The sequence below is a fragment of the Folsomia candida genome, unplaced genomic scaffold (assembly GCF_002217175.1).
Source record: "Folsomia candida strain VU population unplaced genomic scaffold, ASM221717v1 Fcan01_Sc002, whole genome shotgun sequence".
In the NCBI taxonomy this organism is placed as follows: domain Eukaryota; kingdom Metazoa; phylum Arthropoda; class Collembola; order Entomobryomorpha; family Isotomidae; genus Folsomia; species Folsomia candida.
The window spans coordinates 18,845,563-18,865,474 of record NW_019091194.1 but is presented as its reverse complement, the minus strand read 5'-3'; the positions used below and the strand labels follow the sequence as shown (position 1 = coordinate 18,865,474).

The window sequence follows — 19,912 nt, the reverse complement described above, 5'->3', positions numbered from 1 at the left end:
GGTAGGTACTTAACTTGCCTCGCCATGTATGGATAGGCCAACGTCACGTAGGTATTCTGTGTATTTTTCTGCTGTTACCTTAGATGCACTTAGATGCACTTTTGTAACACCATTGTCCACCTAGTCGCGTATTCTGTCCTGCATTAGATACTAGAACATGTGCATATTGTGTACAGAACGGTGTAGCGCTGTTTTAGTGAGGGTGAGAATAAGCCCTCTGCCAATTATGTGTAATCATTTACAGCTTTTAATTAGGACTTGTAATGGCTAATTATACATGTTTGATACATACTGGGAAATTGGTTAGATAAGCATAATTCTAAATATAATATTTCACACGTTCCCTGTACATTTCCACTTATTAATTATTCAATTCCATACACACACGTCCAAAATGTACGGCTGTATGACATGTATGTATTACAACTGCATAAGTACTGGAGTTTGGGTAGGAGATGCATAATAAATAGAGTTGCAAACTTGGCCTACAGTAATAATAATGTGCAACTTCCATAATATCCTCCACTTCCACCACTTGTTCACATGCAGTGTCGGAGGGAGAACAGTTATTTTTTAGCTTGTGGACGGAATTGGAACGCGTGTGGTGATCGAGGTCCTTCGCCGTGGAAGGGTCATCGTTGACCTACTCCTGCTCATTTCCGCCACGTGCGCACTCCTGTCCTTGTCCGCGGCCTAAAACTGCAAAAAAAATCATGAGTCATCTCTTCCCAAGAAAACTTTCTGCAGGGATGGATAAAGTGCAGTGTAATGTATATAATCGTAGAAGAAGTCTATTATCTATGCGGTAATGCATGATGGAGAGACTTGCATTGTTCAAGTAATAGATTGCTTCGTTGGTCAGTTTCTCAAGTCAAAACGGACTGGCAATGAGTTACTAAATAAATAAATAAAAATGCAGTAACATTCGCTACAAAAGTAATATTGGCCCAGTACGAATTTATATGAAATTGCTCGACTTTGCTGCATGCATGTCTTAGACGTTTGCTCAATATCGGTATGCTCCAAACTTATATAACGAAGTGATGCATACTTGCGCCTGGAAAATAAATACTAAATATCGTACCATTACATATCATCATCACTTCTAAATACATACATTTTGAAAATCGGTGTGATGGATTGAAGTACAAATTTATAGCGGAATCAAAGTCCGTGTTTGGATACATACTTTTGTATCACTAAGGCGTTCCTATCATGCTCGTTCTTTCGGGAGCGATTATTTTTGCAAATAATACAGAGCGAGATAGGCGGAGAGGAGGATAAGGGAGTGTTCTTGTGGGATCGTGTAATGGTAATATCATGCAGATCCCTCATGTAATGGATGGCGGAATGAATGTGCTTCATTGTTCTTCTCTCTGCAATTGTATGCAGTTTGAATTGTAGGTTATTCAATGTCAAAGTCAATAGGGCACTAGGTTACTTGTCTGTTGCTCATCATGTCTCCTGCCTGCCGCAACTATTACATATTATCTCCATTATCCAATCCTACCAGGAGGACAGGATGTGCTGCTGCTCCTCCAGCTCCTGCGAAAACTTGTCTTCAGAAGGTTTGAGAATTTGTGTCACCCTGTTAACTAACCAACTAATGGATACAACTAATCTGCTATACACATCTTACTTATTAGTGCTCTCAACCATTTTCCTGCATACATGGTTAACTAGCTATTGGTAATTCTGTGCTTAATGATGGTGTTTTTTTTACATCGAATAACCATGGTTTACAGCATATGATGACTTGCGGAACATGAGTTTTACCAGAGGAATGATTATGCTCAGCTCTGCTTCGTGGGATTTAAAGTTCTTGTGCAGATTTAGTGAATAAGTTATCACATCAAAAAGCTGCTGTTCGGTCGGACTGGGGATGATGATGATGGGGACCAGCATTTATTTGATTGGACATGATGATCACACTTTGCATGATGTTGCGAGATACGGAGTCGTAAAGTGAAATGAGTTGAGGCTGATCTGGAACAGGACTTGGCTTAATAAATCTGGTTTGGTTGCCCACTTGCGACTCTAAATACTTATCTCGATCTGTGTTATTATTGTTTGGGAGATGTGTCTAAAATATCAGAATTGCAACATTTGCAGCTTGCATGCATCATTTGGTTGGCCATGTAGACAGCCAGCGCAATGCAAGCAAAGCCCTATGGCTCAGAGGTACGAGGGTAGGATTGTCACCACGCAGTCACACGTTCGATTCCTCTGGCCGGGAAGCTATTGCTAATCCTACTCGGCTCGGTGTTAGTACGGGGTAGGTGCTGTCTCGTGACAGGGTGAGCCCAGCCATACGGAATGGCAATGTCACTGTGTACAGCCCCTAGCAGAGTCCGTTCTCTGTGGGGATGAGACAACTTGCTACGAAATTATGGCAAGAAGTCGCCATCTGAGGCTGAAAAGCAGAGAAATCTGAGTCCTGGCGATGTAAAACTGTCACATTTTAACATTTTAACATTTAATGTGTTTAACCAACTATAATAATATTAGACCGACCGAATGTCAGATGATAATGATCGCCTGATTATTATTATATTCGGCTGATAAGCCTTAATTGATATGAGATTCATTCTGAAAATAGATAGGTAGTGATGTTGATAGCAATTTTTTTAATGGCCATTATGACGAATTGCTTGCTTGTCAACTTCTTTTTTTTCAGTAATATGCAAACTACTTATTTTAAAAAAATGCTCAAACCTGGAAAAAAATCTCGTAGTAAATATTCATCATTATTGACACATCTGTTTTTAACTTAGCATAAATTTGAATACATTTAGAACCAATATATTTCCTTGTTTTGTTCCTGTATTTTGAAATTAAATAAATTCCCATCGAAAGCGAACTTGACACAAATTGCGAAAACTCAAAAAAATAATAATAATAAAGTTACAAAAGGAAAAAGACGGCAGATTTGCATTGTAACTTATTTCCTAACATATTCCATTTTGTGGGAGTGGAAACTTGAGTGATGGACGGACGGACAGGGCGGCGGATTACATGCGATGATCGACTACTCAATCTCCATCACCACTTTTGCGATATCTGAAGTTCGCATCAAATTATGGAAATGTGTGACAAATCTTGGCTGCTAAATACGTAAAATGTCAGACTCTGGAACACATGTAGAAACACTTGTAAGGAAGCTAAATAAGTTGTAGGACTTTGGCTAATTTGTGAGAACTACGTACAAACTGATGTCATTTGAATGCCAAGTTTTATGGCAAATGAAGCCACATTTTTATCCTGGAGCACATTTAATAGTTTTATTATAAGGATGGAAGAGAGGAGGACTTGTCCAATAGGTTTCCAGTTGTTGTAGGTCAGATTCCAGTCAATTTCTGCAATTTATTTCCCTTGTTCAAAAAGCATCACATCGGTCCACAAAAAGTTGCATGATTCGTTGGTGGATTTAAAAAAGCTAGTCAATTTATTCTAGCTGAGGTTCCAGGTGCACCAATTGTGTCTCTAATGCACGCACACACCTATCTATTTGCAGACGTATGTATGGAGTTATTTAAGCAGCACTTTATGGCGTACGGTTTCAACGCTAATGTCACTCCCATAAATATTGCATCGTTTTTGAACGAGCTGAATTTTATGAGGTGATGGTTCCTCTTCACCTATGAAATCGAAAACCGTTCGAATGATGTGGAAATTTCTGGGATTTCCTTTCAGTTTGTTGGAAATTGTATAATTATATAATTCTAAATGATACATATGGATTTATTCAAGTTCATCTGCTGACGTTTAATCTTTGAATGTTTATGTTTCTCTTAAACCTTAAAGCTTCTTGATTTCGTACTTACTTATATGGACAGTTTTACCATAATGTGCAAATTATTTTGGGAACTTTACTTGACAACTGGTTAATTACCGTAGTTTATAAATATGCTAGAATTAGCGCCATCCATATGTTGTCATATTTATCATCACCCCGATCAAAATTGGTTGAGCTGCTATTTCTGTTTCCAAGCCTTTCGCCAAGGTGGAATAAAAGGCATCCGCACTAATCACTCGGATACTCATCACGTATAAATTTACTTGGATTTGTGCCAAGTTGAAACAGGTTTTCAAACGTAAAGGCGAGAGAGAGAGAGCTTGGCGATTTTGTGGGGAAATACATGTCGTGCAAGGCGGTTGGATACAACTTAATTATTTATGTGACCATCATATGCAATACTGCAATGTAAGTACAGTAGTTAGTTTCGTGGTGGTGGTGGTGGTGGTGCTGGAGAAAATGTGCATGGTCAGGACCGCACGTTAAATTAAACGACGACAACTTGGGGACTGTGCAGAGCGAAGGAGAATTTGAGGGGGGTAGAGGTCAGGGCGTCCTATCCTTCCCACGATGATCGTAACAAGACGGGTACAGGTCACCCCACGGGGGCAGGGTCACCATCGATCACACGCTTTACGTACGGCCCCCTTATTAGACGACGCTTTGAGTGGTCATGTGTATGGCAAAATTGTGGCAAAAATGTAGCAACCTTTGTATACAGAGATACACAAACAATTCGCCTGGATACAAGCCCAGCCAACCATGTCTGCTGCCATATGTATGTACATACGTTATTGTTTTATTTAACATCGAGCAGTTGGACATTGGACTTGCCTCATGAGTGTGAGGAATGATGATGAAGATGAGATATAGCTCCGTGTATTGTGCAATTTTCCAATGTTTGGGGAAATAAAACCAAAATTATTTTTGCAACCGTAAGTCAGCAGAGGCAGACGTACATAGATATGTAGCTCGTTCATTATGATGATGTGAAGGGGTGTGTATTTTATGATGTGGTGTAGTGGTGCAGTTACATGAAATGCGTGGGTCAGGTTCATGCAATACTACGTTCAGATTTTATATTCATTCGTAGGTCGGATACCATTTTAGTAAATACTGACGGACCAAAAGTCATGCTGGATGGATGGATGGTTGAAAAGCTCTCGTTCTGTAGCATGATTATTTTCTCTAGTCACCACTTTGTCTGGCCGCACTAATAATTTTGCAGATACTGATGGAAGATGGTCACCTTGTTAGTTATGTACATGTAACAAACCAACACGCTGGATGCGCATGCAATTTTTAAGTAAGACTACTCAGATTGAGTTATACCACTGCATTAAAAAATGGTTCAACTACTTACATATTTAATTAATCATTAGTAAATATCTTGTAAAAAATAGTTAACTTGCAGTTTTTTCTTTCACCTGATTTTCTCATAATGTCTCAATTTTCTCATGGGTAAAAACGAAAAGGACATTGCAATGTAACAATGTACAAGAGTATTCTCATAATTAGCGGCTCCTGTAAAATATTTATTTCCATTTTTCTTTCCGAGTAGTTAACCAAGCGTTTTCTAAGGTATTTTTATGCATGTCCTGAAGTTACGAGCCAGTTTTCCTGTTAAGTAGTTAAGGGATGCTATAATAAATACTTATAATGCTGTGTGTGGATTACAATGAGGGTTGAATTTACTTGAAGCAATTTTACCGCATATTGCTATTGGATGCAGAAAGATGCAAGTAATGCCGATGTACATAAATGTGCAGGATCAAACGTGCTCATTCAGACAATGTCAATGTGAAGGTTGATGCAATACAGCCACATTCTTATGTGTACACATGATATTCATCCCCTTCGGATCAAACGATGGAGCTAAAATCGATTCAACTTTGGTGAAAATATTTAACTTTTTAGGAAAGTCATAATTAAATTTAAATTTGTCTCATTGCAGAGATTACGGCTGGCATAACTCTTAATTTGCATAGTGTAATAATATTACAGTACGCCGCCAAGAAATCCGGAAGTAACGCTGTAAGAGAAGGACCAAAAAGATGATGTTTAGCTAGTATTAGCATAGACTCAGGATTGTCAAACTAGCTGTAATTTGTGTACCTGGAAAAGTTGGGCTGGGCAGATTTGTACCTTGGTTTTACTGTAAAATTTTTCAGTGTTTTCTATTACTCATTAAATATGAATTTGCATGTGATATCTCAGGTTGAGATAGATTTTATTATTGATGTGATTTATAAGGCACAGTTGTTCGAATGACTGAATTTATTGTAATACTTTGAAATAACAATTTATGTTGCATGGTTTAAATTAATAGCAATCAATCTGTAAGCTCAACTAATTATAAAATTATATACAAATAACTACAATTACAATGCATATACATTGATTAGCAAAAATTTACAAAAATTTACAAAAAAAATGTTAAGATAAGTACCTGACCAAGGATAGTTTGTACAAAATTATTGCAATTAATGTTTATTTGCTTTTCTGACGAGTTGACTTTAGTGGAGTTAAGTTATATAAGTTATATAAGTTCATGGGGATGTGCTACATAATATTTGCATATTTGGTTTGATGGCATAAACAATATCTCAATCAAATAATGTCATACTTGTACAAAAATTATATATTTTCTGAAATTATCGAGAGAAAACCTGGAACAAATATTGGTTATGAAATTCACAAAAAAATTATCATGTATGCACTTTTATTATCCAATGCAGAATTTCCTTTCGCCCACATTTTTTTTACTTAATTTTACTGCATTATAGTCAAATTAATAATTTAAGTCATTCATCGTGACGTATGTACCTCACTCATAAATATTCGTACTTTTATTAAATATATATTTTATGTATGGCAATCCTGATCAATTAAAATCCTACCGCAAATAAAATAGAGGACTCCCTTTTCATAGTTATAGTCATAGTTTTATGTATAATTGATAAGGAACAATATTTCTAAAAACCAGGCAAAATTTCTAAAATGAAACAACATTCCAAAAACCGGACAAAATTCCAAGTATGAAGATGTACCAAATTTCTATTTAAAAACCAGGTAAAGTTTCCAAAATGAGGCAAAAATTCCAAGCATGAAGATTTACAAAAGGGTTAAGTTAGGAATTAAATTACCTACATACGCAAAAACATACTGGATTCACAACTCGATGAAAATTGCACACACAAAATTTTAAAGCGTGAACAAGATTCTAAAAAACTTGAAGGCACATTTTGGTTTATCAGAGTTACAAAGAAGAGCTTAACATTCTACGCAAAAATTCATCGGTATGTGATCGGAAGTCAAGGACACATTCCTGTTTATTTTTAATGCGTATTAAAATATAGTTATGCACAACACAGTTCAGATTGTGTGGAGACATACCTAAATATTTATGCATGTATGTATAATCTGCAATTGCCATTCATTTCCAAATTTCCATGCATTTCCAGCACGGGGTGAGGATTCGTAATAGATATTTAATAGTGCTATTTTTACAACGTATTATTATTCTAATTCTGGACGGTGTAACGTATGCACCTAAACAGTATAAATTCACGTCATCTTAAACGTAGCTCTCCTGACGAGAGGAGTAAAGGAGAAATGAGTCCAAAAGTCGTGGTTGGATTAAATCATCCGCTTGCAGTCCTTGAATTGCACCATCGCCACAAATGGAGACCAGTTTTCGTAGTGTCGCCTAAATAAAAAATAAATAAAACAAGTCCTACATTTAATTTATTTCGTGTTAGTTGGAGAACTAATGGGAAAATGGGATCTATTTTTTTATACCAAAGCAGCGATTAAAACTCCGTCCGAATAATTTCGTTCCTTTTCGTTACGAGAAAGTTGGATGAGTCGATGGAGTCCTCCTCTTTCCAGAATAAGCTGAGCCACCCCTTCCTCGGCACATAGTCTGTCGGGAATTAATTTGTCAAGCACTTATCATCATAAGATATTCATGGGTAACTTTTTGATAAGCAGTTACCTTGACATTGCAATCGTAGATTTTTGTTGGACTCGTTCACACGCCATGATTTCCGCCGCAGATTCGAGAGTGGGTGTGGGTCGTTTTTGGAGAAATTTGAGCAGGGCATGAATACCTCCAGATTTCACAATGCAATCCCGACATGACTCAACGCCTGCCATATTTGCTAAAATAGTAGCAACCTAAAATTGCCAGCAAATAAAATTTCAAATCCCATCCGATTGCCAACGTTGAATGGAATTATGTAACTTACGTGGTCCAAAACAAAGACGGAAAAGTTGCAGCCCGTCGTCTCAATTACGTTGATAATGTAAGAAACGGTATTACACCTTCGGAGGATTTCTACGGAAGAAACTTCCAAAAACGTGAGGTTGGAAATGGCTGCGACGATGAGTAGGAACGGTTCTTCGGACGATTTGCAGCCAGAAATTAGATCTGTTGAGAATAATGGTAAAAAGTTGGGCTTAATATTAAATCCTGGTACAACAAGGCGATAAATTTGCACTCCTTACTTGTCAACGCTACCACGATCTTCTCCAAATTTGCGCCCAAAGTACTTAACGAGGTTTCCAAATCGATCCACGGATCTGAAAGGAGATTGAGGCTCAATTGTGGGATCAGCAGAACATTGTGATATATTGTAGAGATTCGAAAAAAACAAATGTATGAAAAACAAATAAAATGTAGGACATAAATGCCGATATTTTATACTAGGGGAGACTTTCTTAACTCTTCTCATTTTTCCCTTCCCACTTATTCCGTATGCTGGCCTGTGTTGATCGTGCATACAACGTATTGATAAAACTCGGCTCACTGCTGTGCTAACTCCCATATGCTACTCCTATCTAACTCAATAACAAAATAAAGTTATCTTCAAAATGACATCCCCAAGTAATTCCCCAACCGCAAGAGATACGTTTCTTGCTCTTCGGTACAAGGAAATTCTTGAAGCTGTTTTGGACTCTACCAAAGATTGCAGCTCATCCAGCAAAAAAACAGCGAACTCGGTCATTCAGGAAATGATCAGGCCAAATGTAAGTTTAAATATTTATTTCAATGTACTGCGTGTATTATTATTATTATTTATTTTAGATGGAATACTATGAGAAGATGAGAGGGCCTTCTTTCCAGAAAATTACGGTGGAAAACTGTACAATCCAAGATGGAGTAAAAAATTACAAATGCCGAGTCTGTGGTAAGGGACAGAGCCCTAATTACAGATCACATCAAGATAAAGCATTTATGTGAGTGGAAGTTGACAATTTATTTACAAATTGTGGATAAAAATAAATAATTTGAGATTCGTTCTACTTTCAGTCCTCAATCCTTATATTTGTGAAGAATGCGACGTTTCTTGTGCCACCTTGAACAATCTAGTTAGACATGTAAAGAATGCTCATTTTATGATCTCTGAAGGTGCCAATTTTTTTGCTGAGGGTGAGGACAAGTACGTCAAACATGACAAATTTAAGAAAAAGAAACGACCAGGTTAGTTTCAATTAATTTTGCCATTATAAAAAAAATAATAGTTGTTCATATCTTAGATAATGAGAAAAATCAACAGTTGTACATGATAACATGGATAAATGAGGAGACAAAGGAAGTCAAGGACATGAGTATTGATGTTACAGGATGCAAGGACGTTAAAGTGGCCGCACATAGAATATTTGATAAAAACTTCATCGCAGCTGAAAATGAAAAAAAGGGGTAATGATCAGTACGGGATGCAGTTATGTATCTCAATTCCTGGACGGGTGGACTTTTGATCCTGAGAAGGCAGTCCCAATCCCAATTTATAGTTCGGATGAACCAACTGGCCATATCATGAAGGTAGCCTCCAGAGTTGTCACCAACTCAAAATGTCACCATAATTCGCAGAAATCATTACGTCTGATCAAAAGTTGTGAGGTCCAGCTCTTGCAAATATTGGAGACGATTGGTCATCATTTTCCAACAAAAAATCGGGAATATTTCATCAACAAGAAATGGACAAAGGAGTATGCAGACGGGAAAGATGCGAAACGCAAAAAAATAGAATAGTTTACCTTTAGTATTCGTATATATAAAACATTGTTTGTTGACTATTTACCCGTTGCTTGTGTCAGGACGGCAACCGCTTCAATCTTGAGGTCGAAGGAGTACATTGGTTCATACATAAAATCTGCCACAATTTCGAATCCGCTCGCCTGTAAAACATTTCGCATTAAAAACATTGCATATTGAAGATGTTAAGAGATCTAAGAAAGCAAAAAAAGTTGCATTATTTCATCCATCACGGTTTAATAAACTTTTGTGGTTTTGCAGACAAAATATAGGCAACGTCCGCGGCAAGAGTGGTATTGATTCTAAATGCTCGAAAAATGGTTTGGGTTTAGGTTTCGGTTCTGGTCAGGGAAATTCCCTTGCCTCGTTCTATCCAAAATATTAATAGTAATGAGTCAATAGTTTATCAACGTCTCGATGAATGAAAACCATGTAAATTTCATACTCAAAGTAAATACTATTTGAAAATGATTATGAGACTTGGTAATAAAGCCATCACGGTTCCGGTAAATACATAATTTTTACCACATAAATATCGCGTCCATGAGATGGAAGGTTATGAGTGTAACCACTATGAAAACGAAAATATGTAATACGTCTCCTTAACCGGATGGGTTGTGGATGGGAATTTCCGACCATTTTTTAAGGCGTAAATTTACTAGTAAACATTCAAAGTTCATTAAACACAAAATTTTGACTGTAATGATCTTGGAGCAAGGCCAGACTGTGTAGCTGCGTTAAGGAAACTTTGTCCAGAAATGAATACCACACGTACACACTCCTCTCCAGAAATGTCACACTCTCTGCATCCCCACTTTAACAAGTTATTGGTCCACCAAGCTGTGGTCCAACCGGATACGAAACGATGCACCACTTACCCGATCGAAATCCTTGACTGCTTCTCCAACGCAGAGAACGGTGGCTAAACACCGAAGTGAAAGAATTATTAAGTAGTCGTCTTTGGCGTCCAAAATGACACTGAGCATCCCTCGAACCGTGCGAATCTCGGATGCCAGCCGACACAAGTGGTTGCCTCCGTCCATCAGAATGTTGGCGAAGGATTTTAGCGCAACTTTTGCAGGAACTCCGCCTCCTTCCACCGTGTCCAGGACGCAGGTCAAATCTCGTGTCAGTCTCAAGTCAACAACTTGGCTGAATAGGTTGCCCACCGTGACGATGCCGTCGACCACCTCGCTCACCGCGACGTGATAACCTTCCCCCTTCTTCATGTTTTCAGACTCGATGATGGAATGCACGCTGGTGGGCTGCTTGTATTCGGACGAGTTTCCAGAAATCTCCATCATCACTTGAGCCGATCGGTGGAGGCGACGACACGACCGGGACAATTTGTGCTCCAACTTTTGAAGATTTCCGAAGACCGATGTTCCTTGAAACGTTCGGAGGAATTCTTCCACATAACTGACAAGGTTCTGAACTAAGCGAGGCACTTGTGATAAGAAACCAAATTCGATATTTCTGGAAAATTAAAACATTTATCATTAACACGACAGTCATTAAAATCAAGATTTATTCGCGTGTAATCAATAATCTGTTTGAAACGATGTGAGAATAGATAAAGGTTTTAGCAGATTGATTTCGCACATAATTTATTATTCCGCAGTTTTGGAATACTCGACAACTGTGGGAGATTAGGAGCTGCATGGGATCATTATTTAGTTGGTTAATTGTTCAGGTTTTTTGATACGAGTTTCACGTATGCAGCAGCAGGTGTTAGGCGATTGAGGAAAAGTTTGCAGTCTTATTCTTACTGTCGATTAGCTTGAGGGTGAATAATGGAATATCGTGATTCCAGTTATTGGCGCAATCAGAAACATATAATTATTTCTGACAATGTTGGTCAAAGAGAGCTCATGCATTCATAATTCATGGCACCCTTTCCATTCTCACAGTTTTTTTCTCGCTAAACACATGGTGCTGTAGGTGAGATCATGTTAAGTGATTCGGGGGTAAAATAATGCACATCAATTATCAATCAATCAACTCGTAAAACCTTTTAGAAACCATTCTCGCCTGATTTAGGGTAAAAATGTGTAGTACAATTTATACATATGTGAATAATAAATACTTACTTGCAAATCTTGGCAAACTCTGCAGAAACGACGTTGGCCATTTGCTCGACATTCTTGATGCTCATTAATGGAGCAGAAATGCTGTGAATGGCTTCCACCACGGATTTTTTCTTCGTATCGGATCCCGACGATCTACTACCTTGCGACCCATACGTCCCACTGTCAGAATCGGACGCGTTGGAAGTGACAGTGGTCATTTGTTGGTGTTTCTTCTGGTTGTTGGCATTGTCCTCTTCGGAAATTATGGACTTGGTTTGCAACATGTAGAAACATTCATTTTCTGTCTGAGATCTTAATTCGTGCAGCCACAGCCTCATGGATTCGTTGTCAAAGTGTGACTTGACCACGATCGTCCCGTCCGAAGAGCAAGTTTGAACGCCTGCATCGGACGTGCAGGAGACTGCCAGGTCACGAGTGGACACGCGTTTGTACCCCTTGGGAATATTCTTCCATTTGGGACTGCTTTTGATACACGACTTGAGTTGTGAGTGACTAGCATAGGTTGAAACCTCGTTGGGAGTAAAGCTGTTGTTTTCATGGCTGCTGGTTTGTGGGGGATGAGCTTCCGGCGTGGGAGGGAGAGGAAGGGGTCCCCGCGACACCACGGTTTTGTTCCCACTCGTTGAAACTTGTGAAGACGCGGATATGTTTGACTGAGGCGATTTTTGGGGGTTGGAGGATGACAGGGAAGAAAGCGAGAGTTTGTAGTGTTTCTTTGAGCCTTTGCTACTATGATGCTTCTCATAATGCGATACCGTGGAGGAGGAGGAAGTATTTGCTGCAGGAGTTGAAGGAGCAGGTGAAGAAACCTGAGAGCTTGAGGACAACTGATGGTTGAGATTCTTTGGAGAATTTTTGACCTTTTTTGCCGACGTGGGAGACGAGCTGACCACATTGGCGGAGGAGTTTGAGTTGCTACTATTGTTATTGTTGTCCAGAGCTCGCTGGTTTTTGTTGAGGCTTTCAAAGTTGTCAATCTTTTTCATTATGGACAATCGAGAGGAAGGATTGGAAGATGGAGACAGATTTCCTCCACGTTTCGGTGTAGATGAACAAATGGGATGCCCCAAGTGACCATTTTGTTCCGCTGCGTCGGACGCTGGAGAAATGGTGCTGTACAAAGCGTAATTTCCGGCACTTGACCGATTCTGACTCAAGTGGTAATGAACGTTGTGTAGTTGTTGGTACTGCTGCTGCTGAGAGGAATTGCTTCCATTCTTATGATACGAGGAGTGGACTCCTTGTGGAGGAGGTGACTGGCTTTGATGCTGCGATAAGACGATCTCTTGGTAGATGCAATTAGAACAATTTTCACCAACCACGACACCATTTCCGTTAATCTCGACGTAGTCCGTTGGGTGAGGGGTGTGAGCTTCCTTGGGCAGCGTGAAGGTGGATCCACTCCTCCTGATCGTCATTACTTTTCCGCCGCATCCTGACCCCGTGTGCGGTATCGGGCTGGGTACTGGATTAGAGTAACATTCGTACACGTGGTTGTTGCCATTAGCCAGAGAATAGGGAGGCTGATGAGCATCATGTTGTTGGTAAAGGTGGTGTGGGTGGTTCAGATCGTGCGTGTGGATAAACGTGGCCGATGTCCTGCCTCGCAAGTGCTGCTGACACGTTCCATTGGACGATAAGTAATTCAAATTTGAATCCACGCCGCAAAACGAGTCAACCACAATGTTCCCGTTGCTGTTGTTGCTACCCCTGGACGACACTGCGGCCATGAATTGGTTGTGCTGCAATTGGAGGGAGGGAGAATTGCTGAGATTCTGAAGTAGATGGGGAGACGAAGCTATTGACAAGTTGCGTCGAGATGGTCTCGTTTCTCCAGTGTCGGAAAAACCAGAGTCCTGACTTCGATGACTTCCTGTCGAACTCCCAGTCGAGTTCCGGCTTCCGTCGCTTAAGTCGTCTTTCGTGGGAGGGGAGGGAATGCTCCGGTGATGATGAACTCCGGGAGAAGAGTCAGCAATCATCACGGGAAGCGGGGAGCAGTTCAAACGGGAACTGTTAATGTTCACTTGAGGGGACCGGAGGACGGAGAGATGCATTTGCGTTTGATACAATTGGGGCGAGTCAATCCTGCGAAATTCCCATGACGTTCCAGTTGCATACTCGGAATCATAAAGGACTCGACTACGACTTCGGCGAAAGGGGCAAGAATTGTAGTTGGACGTGGAGGGAAAGTTGGTGGGCGTGTCACGTTTTTGCGACGGATCAATTTGGGTCGGGACTGACAAAGGACTTCGATACGTGCTTGCAGAAGCCATCTGAAAAGTAATCAAAATCAGGAGGAATTAGTCAATCATTCGGTATTCATCGCAGCTTAGATTATTATATGCTGGAAGTAGAATTAGGACATATTTGCAGTAGAATTTCGCGTGTTTCAGAAAATAACCACTTTAAAATTGACGTGCAGATAAATAGATTTATACGTAAGCTGCTTGATACCTGTCAGTCATGCATAGCTGTCAAAACTCTTTGTATGCAGCGATCAGCGAAATGAAGCCAAAGCTCAGAGGGTGATCTCCAATATTGGCCTTGTGAAATTGCCTTTCATGCTGGTCGCTCTATCTCAAAAGCACTTTCAAACCGAGGCGAAATAGATGGATGGATGGATGTGATTTGAAATGAAAGTCGGGTTGACAAACAAACACGACTTTCATCAACGTTTTCTCCATCAATAGTCTCGCCCAGTGATGATCGAGGGTAATGAAGAGGATAAAACTTACACATTCCTACGTAACACTTTCCCATAGTTTAGCCAAACTTTTAAACCTCCGCGATCCTGCAACTTTGAAACTATGCAAATTTTCTATATTCGATTATAACTTTAAACTGAGAAAACTTTGTCACGTTTAGTCAATTGATCCACTTCATTGGGTCAAAGTTCCTCCCTAACTTTTAAAATTATTGCATATTTAAGAACGTCAAGTTGAATTTCTGGGAGACTTGATGAGCAAAACAAGGTTAAGAGCCAAGAAAAGAGTTTTGCTGGAAAACTTGGAATATTGATCAAATATTCTTCCTGGTCGTGTACATAGTCCGAGGAGGAAGCTACTTTTGGAGGGTAGTCACTTCTTGCATATATCATTCCCTGCAAATAGCCTCCTCTCTTCACCAAGAAAACGAAGGGGACTGTGAACCTGTACTTGTACTTGTTTTTTTATGGACGAGATAATCCCCAACGAGCTGCAGCCTTAAAAAATTCAGTACTACAAAGTGGATCCTGGTCATCCTACAGATAGTCCTAGGGAAATAATACTGTTGAGTCGAAGAGAGAGAATTTTGACAGGAATGTATCTACAATCTGCATGCAAATTTCAAATACAAAATTGTAAGTAAGTGAAAGTAAGGAATTCGATGGATGTAGATGAATAGGAGTAGATGAATGGGTGTTAAGTAGGCTTAACATCACGGTCAATAGATACTTATACAATGTGCATAGCGTATAAAATTCGTCCATTGTCAAAAATGCTACAGTTTCACGTAGATCATTTTACCATCAATCATGACTAACTGAATAGTTTGGTTGTTATACTTGTTTTTAGTTTAGTACATAAACACGACCAATATCCCGAATAAATAGCAGCCTTCTAAATATGACAATTCCAAATATTCTGCACCAAGGACTAATGGTAAGCATGTGAGCACCACTGGTCCCCGGATGGACTCCAAATTGATTCGTAATTTTCCTCATAGTACGTGTCTACCAAGTCTCAAGTCGATCAGACCAGTTTAACAAGAGTTACGTCACGTCGGACGGACACGACGGTTACATAAGTCCTGAAAATTCGAGTATGGACAGAATAACGAATAAATGACGATCAAAATGCTTTCTCCTCTCGAGACCTTTCACTGCATTGTTGTTTTGTTTTCACCTCTCAACATTTTCCCGTCAATCATTCATGAAGGGTTTGATCCCTCCCGAAACGAAAATCATCTCTCAATGGAAAATTGCTCAATTTATTGACACGTCGGCTTAACCGTCTCTTTGATGACGGAGTAATAAAATTGAACACTTTGCCACTTTCTTTTTGCAAGCCCAATAATATCCTCGCCTAAAAGTATCGAAAAAAAACTAAGACCAAACCAAACGAAGAAAATTGAAAATATAGTTCAACCATGACATCTTAAGCCATTTCGTGGCAATTGTTTGTGCAGAACTTCCCCACCATGCACTTCCAGTTACAAGTATCACTCACTTTCAAGTCCGTCAATCACTTATCGTCTCTCGTGCAGCCGGCCGAAATTCTGAGATGAATCGTGAAGAAGTGGACACACTTTCTCGGACGTGGTACATTTGAGCAATGCGTCAATACTTGTCTGTCGCCTGTCTAAACACTCTCAGTCTTCTTGACCCCGGTCGAAGTGGAAGTGTGAAAAGGGGATCTTGGGAGGAGGAGTTGCCTGCCTTGGCAGAATTTTGGACCAGCTTTTGCCACTGGGCAAATCTTGTCACATCGACACCACCACAATGACGCTGCTTGTGAACTGAAATATGTGAATTTTTGGTGCAAGAAAATGCGATTTTTATTGAGCAGACCTTCTCATTTGTTCCCTGCCCTTAAGCCATTAGGTCCACAACCCATCATTCCGCATGCATAACAGAGTGGTGCTCTAAATCTTCTCACACTTTGAGAAATGAGTGCAAACCATTCTTCAACAAGGGCATTATTCCAACATAAATTCGTCATGGTCAGCAAATCATGCTGTCCATTTCAGCATGTGCAGGACTGCCTAGTTTTTAGGATTTTATTTTAGCAACTCCAGCTCTGTTCTCTATCAAAACTGAAATGTGTGTGTACATCGGCCGGATTACTTTCATCGTAAAAAAATTTCCTACAAATGTCCGCAACTTTGTTGTAAGTAATTCGTCCAAAACGGTCACATCACATGAGAGCTTGCCACACATAAACGACTCAGTCTTAGATAACCTATAAATCACACATCTTCTTAGAAACAAGGAGGACAAATTTCCATCTCATAAATTTTGACGGTGTCCAATATAATAAAAAATTATCCAGCGAGCGTTCCACTGCTGCGGAGCACTTCATTTCGGACAGCTCCCAAGCCGTAGTCACGTTTTGTCCTCCATTAAGAGAGAGAGACAGATTAGAACTTGGGACAGATCGGATCTTCTTCTGTGTCAGTTTCACTCCTTCTTCTTCCACGTGTATAGCTTTGGTTCGTGTGATGAAAAGCTGGGAAATGATCTCATTGGAAATTCCCAACTTCCCACATTTCCAAGCGACCGATGCCTCGTCTTATCCATCCCTTCACTTCTTCTTCCAATACTTTCCCAATTCCTCCACCGCTAGTTTTACCCTCATTTAAAAACAGCTCTCTGCTTATCATTTATTATTCAGCGGTGGACACGGTTACTTCTTTTCCCAAGGAAGATAGTTGATGTATGAGGGGCAAGTCATAGTTTGCTTGCTTTCATCACAACTGGAGGGGAAAGGAGAAACCAAACCAAACCAAACCACCAGCACCACCGCAGGAGGAGGCTTTTTTTCCAGGACCACCAACCCTGCTGGAACTTAAAGACTTCCAATTTCCTGAGAAAGAAAGAAAGAGAAATCGGCGAACGGAACGAAGCTATAAGAAGAACGAGGAAGTAAGAGAACAAACATGCAAGAAAAATACAAGATTCAATGAATGCATCCCCATCATCCCTCCGTCCATTCACTCCTCGGCATGCATTCCAGTCCCGTTTCAGTTCCAAGCAAGCTGACTTTTATATTATTTTCGTCTCTCTCATGAACTTTTGCAGAGTCGATGTATGTATAATGTCGTAATAAAATGCTAGGTAAAAAAAACCAAGTATTAACCTTCTTCTTTTCCGAAGGGGAGCAAACTGGTTGAACCAGGATGTAGGAATTTGAGACTACTTTTCTTGGTGGTGAATATGGGTTACCCGGATCCGGATCCTGGAGTTCTGGTCAACTATGGATCCCACAACATATACGTGTAATACTTCTCACGCTGATCCTTTTATCTTTCACTCTTTGACTTGTTTGACAGTTTAAAAAGCTCCGGGATCAAGTTATAAGTGGTTTGAGACATGGTTACTTGATACCTCGGCTGCCTATATGCTCATCCGAACCGCACGGATATTTCTGTCCCCCTTGGTGTCACTAACGCGCATACTTTCTCGGGAATTTTATTGGTATTCAAATATTCCGTTTTAAAAAAACCTAGCCCTCTTTACATGTCGAAATCCAGAGTGTAGATATTTATGTGTCCGCGTTAAAGTTGAATTTCACTTTTAATTTGTGTAAAATGTCACTTGCACAAAGAGCAGCAACTTCCTCCTCCTTCCCGGATAACGTAGTCCTGAATATATCTGCACATCTGCAAACACAGAGTCGACACAAAAATGTGCAAAATGTCACTGCATTGCTGCACACATTTTTTTCTTTTGGTGGGCAACTAAAAATATTTACTGGTCGAAAATAAAATCTGCCCAAGTCACGGGCACGATTCCAACAGTGGATCTCTCCCTCTTCAACGATGTCGAAGTACTGGAATGGTGCCCTTTAATTTTTAAATGGAATGGTTTCTCTCTCCTCCGATGAAAGGAGGAAGGGTCCCCTGACTGCGTTTCTTTATGTGCCGAATGCATACCTATGTATCCGTATCCAACAATGATGATCCGAATACGACTGGAATTTAAAAGGTCCTAATATTCCACCTCATCTCCCTACCCTGCCATCAAAACAGGCCAAAAGCCATTCAGCGTCACTCATCCTCAGTCAACGTGAGGAAGGTACTTTCCCTTTCATCATCAATACCACATTCCAAACGGTATTTAGAACGTGTACGGGTAGTAGAAGAGCTCAACTGTTGGAGGGGGATCCGCGAGATGCGATGATCAAAAACATTTCGACCGTTACATCAGAGATGATTCGCTCTCTAGCACGGCGACGAGTCTGTGTCTCACTCTTTCCTTATACGAAAGATGTCTGATTTTCAGAAACATTTTACGATGGTTCTCCAATTTATCCGTATTAAAGAAAAAGAAGCAACAACAGCATTCCTGAGGTTCAATCGTTTGAACAACTCGGCCCATCGGAGAGAAAAAGATGAATGGATGAGATGAAGCAGGTACGAGGAGTTGGTGAGGATTGCTTGGCCGAGGAGGAAAGTAAGGAAGGAAAGTGCGGAGAAGAATGTGATGAAAATGAAAAGATGACGACACATGAAAAGAGAATGGATTAGAATGCACACAAGTAAATAAGTGAGGAGAGAGCCGTGGTATTTAAGTGCCCACTAGGCTGCGATGCGACTCTTATTCTGGGAAGGGTCAGACCAAATCGTTCACATCAAAGAGGACTTTTGAGGGTCCTTTGCACACCGAGAATTATTTGTTCTTAACTGATTCTTTTCTTTCACCCTCCTTGAACTGAAATGCTTCAGCATTGCTCAATCTTGCTACTTGAATAACAAAACTTGCTTCATGTTCTGATATAATTTTCCTCTCATGATCATCTGAATAACGTGCTATTAAGCTTGCTCACTCGATAAGTAAAATTATCCTAATTTGGGAGGGAAGCATCCCCGGAAATGCAATAGAAAGCACAATTTGCTCTCCTCCTCATTAAGCCAAAGTATTCCAAATCTGGGAAGAAAATGTCCTTCCTTGGCCAACTCATTATGTTTCATAGTTCTCGTAAATTGCACCATCTTCTCTTCTCCAGCACACAGTTGATGATTGGAGGAAAGTGACAAAGGAGGAACAATATCGACCAGGAACCAACACAATAGCACAATATAATGCCTTCCTGTCTGCTTGCTTTGTGTCTTAAATCTGGGACTGCATCGGCCCAGATAGAGACGAACGACGGGGACGACTTTGACCGGGTTCGTAATAAGTATAATAGATTAGTGGATTCCTTATTTATTACGACGACTGCTACTTAATAACCAAATTTGATGAGGCGTCTCAAAAGTTTCTGGGGGAATGAGTCATGAAAT

The 19,912-nt window shown here is 40.0% G+C and overlaps 1 protein-coding gene across 3 annotated transcripts in view; it reads right to left on the bottom strand.

Moving 5' to 3' along the window:
- Window positions 1-6,058: 6,058 nt before the first annotated feature.
- The window catches only part of LOC110844950, a 52,324-nt gene continuing 38,470 nt past the window's right edge, over window positions 6,059-19,912 (bottom strand). For 2 of the 3 annotated variants that reach the window (XM_022091289.2, XM_035847913.1), the window contains 8 exons: window positions 11,927-14,202; window positions 10,715-11,312; window positions 9,883-9,979; window positions 8,306-8,380; window positions 8,047-8,228; window positions 7,794-7,975; window positions 7,598-7,721; window positions 6,059-7,505 (listed from right to left, as the gene is read on the bottom strand). In XM_022091289.2, coding sequence (XP_021946981.1) covers window positions 7,374-7,505; window positions 7,598-7,721; window positions 7,794-7,975; window positions 8,047-8,228; window positions 8,306-8,380; window positions 9,883-9,979; window positions 10,715-11,312; window positions 11,927-14,202 — 3,666 coding nt within the window. In that variant the 3' untranslated portion in view covers window positions 6,059-7,373. Of the gene's footprint in view, window positions 7,506-7,597; window positions 7,722-7,793; window positions 7,976-8,046; window positions 8,229-8,305; window positions 8,381-9,882; window positions 9,980-10,714; window positions 11,313-11,926; window positions 14,203-17,766; window positions 18,354-19,912 lie in introns of those variants that run through there. The other variant, XM_035847912.1, reaches the window with a different exon arrangement.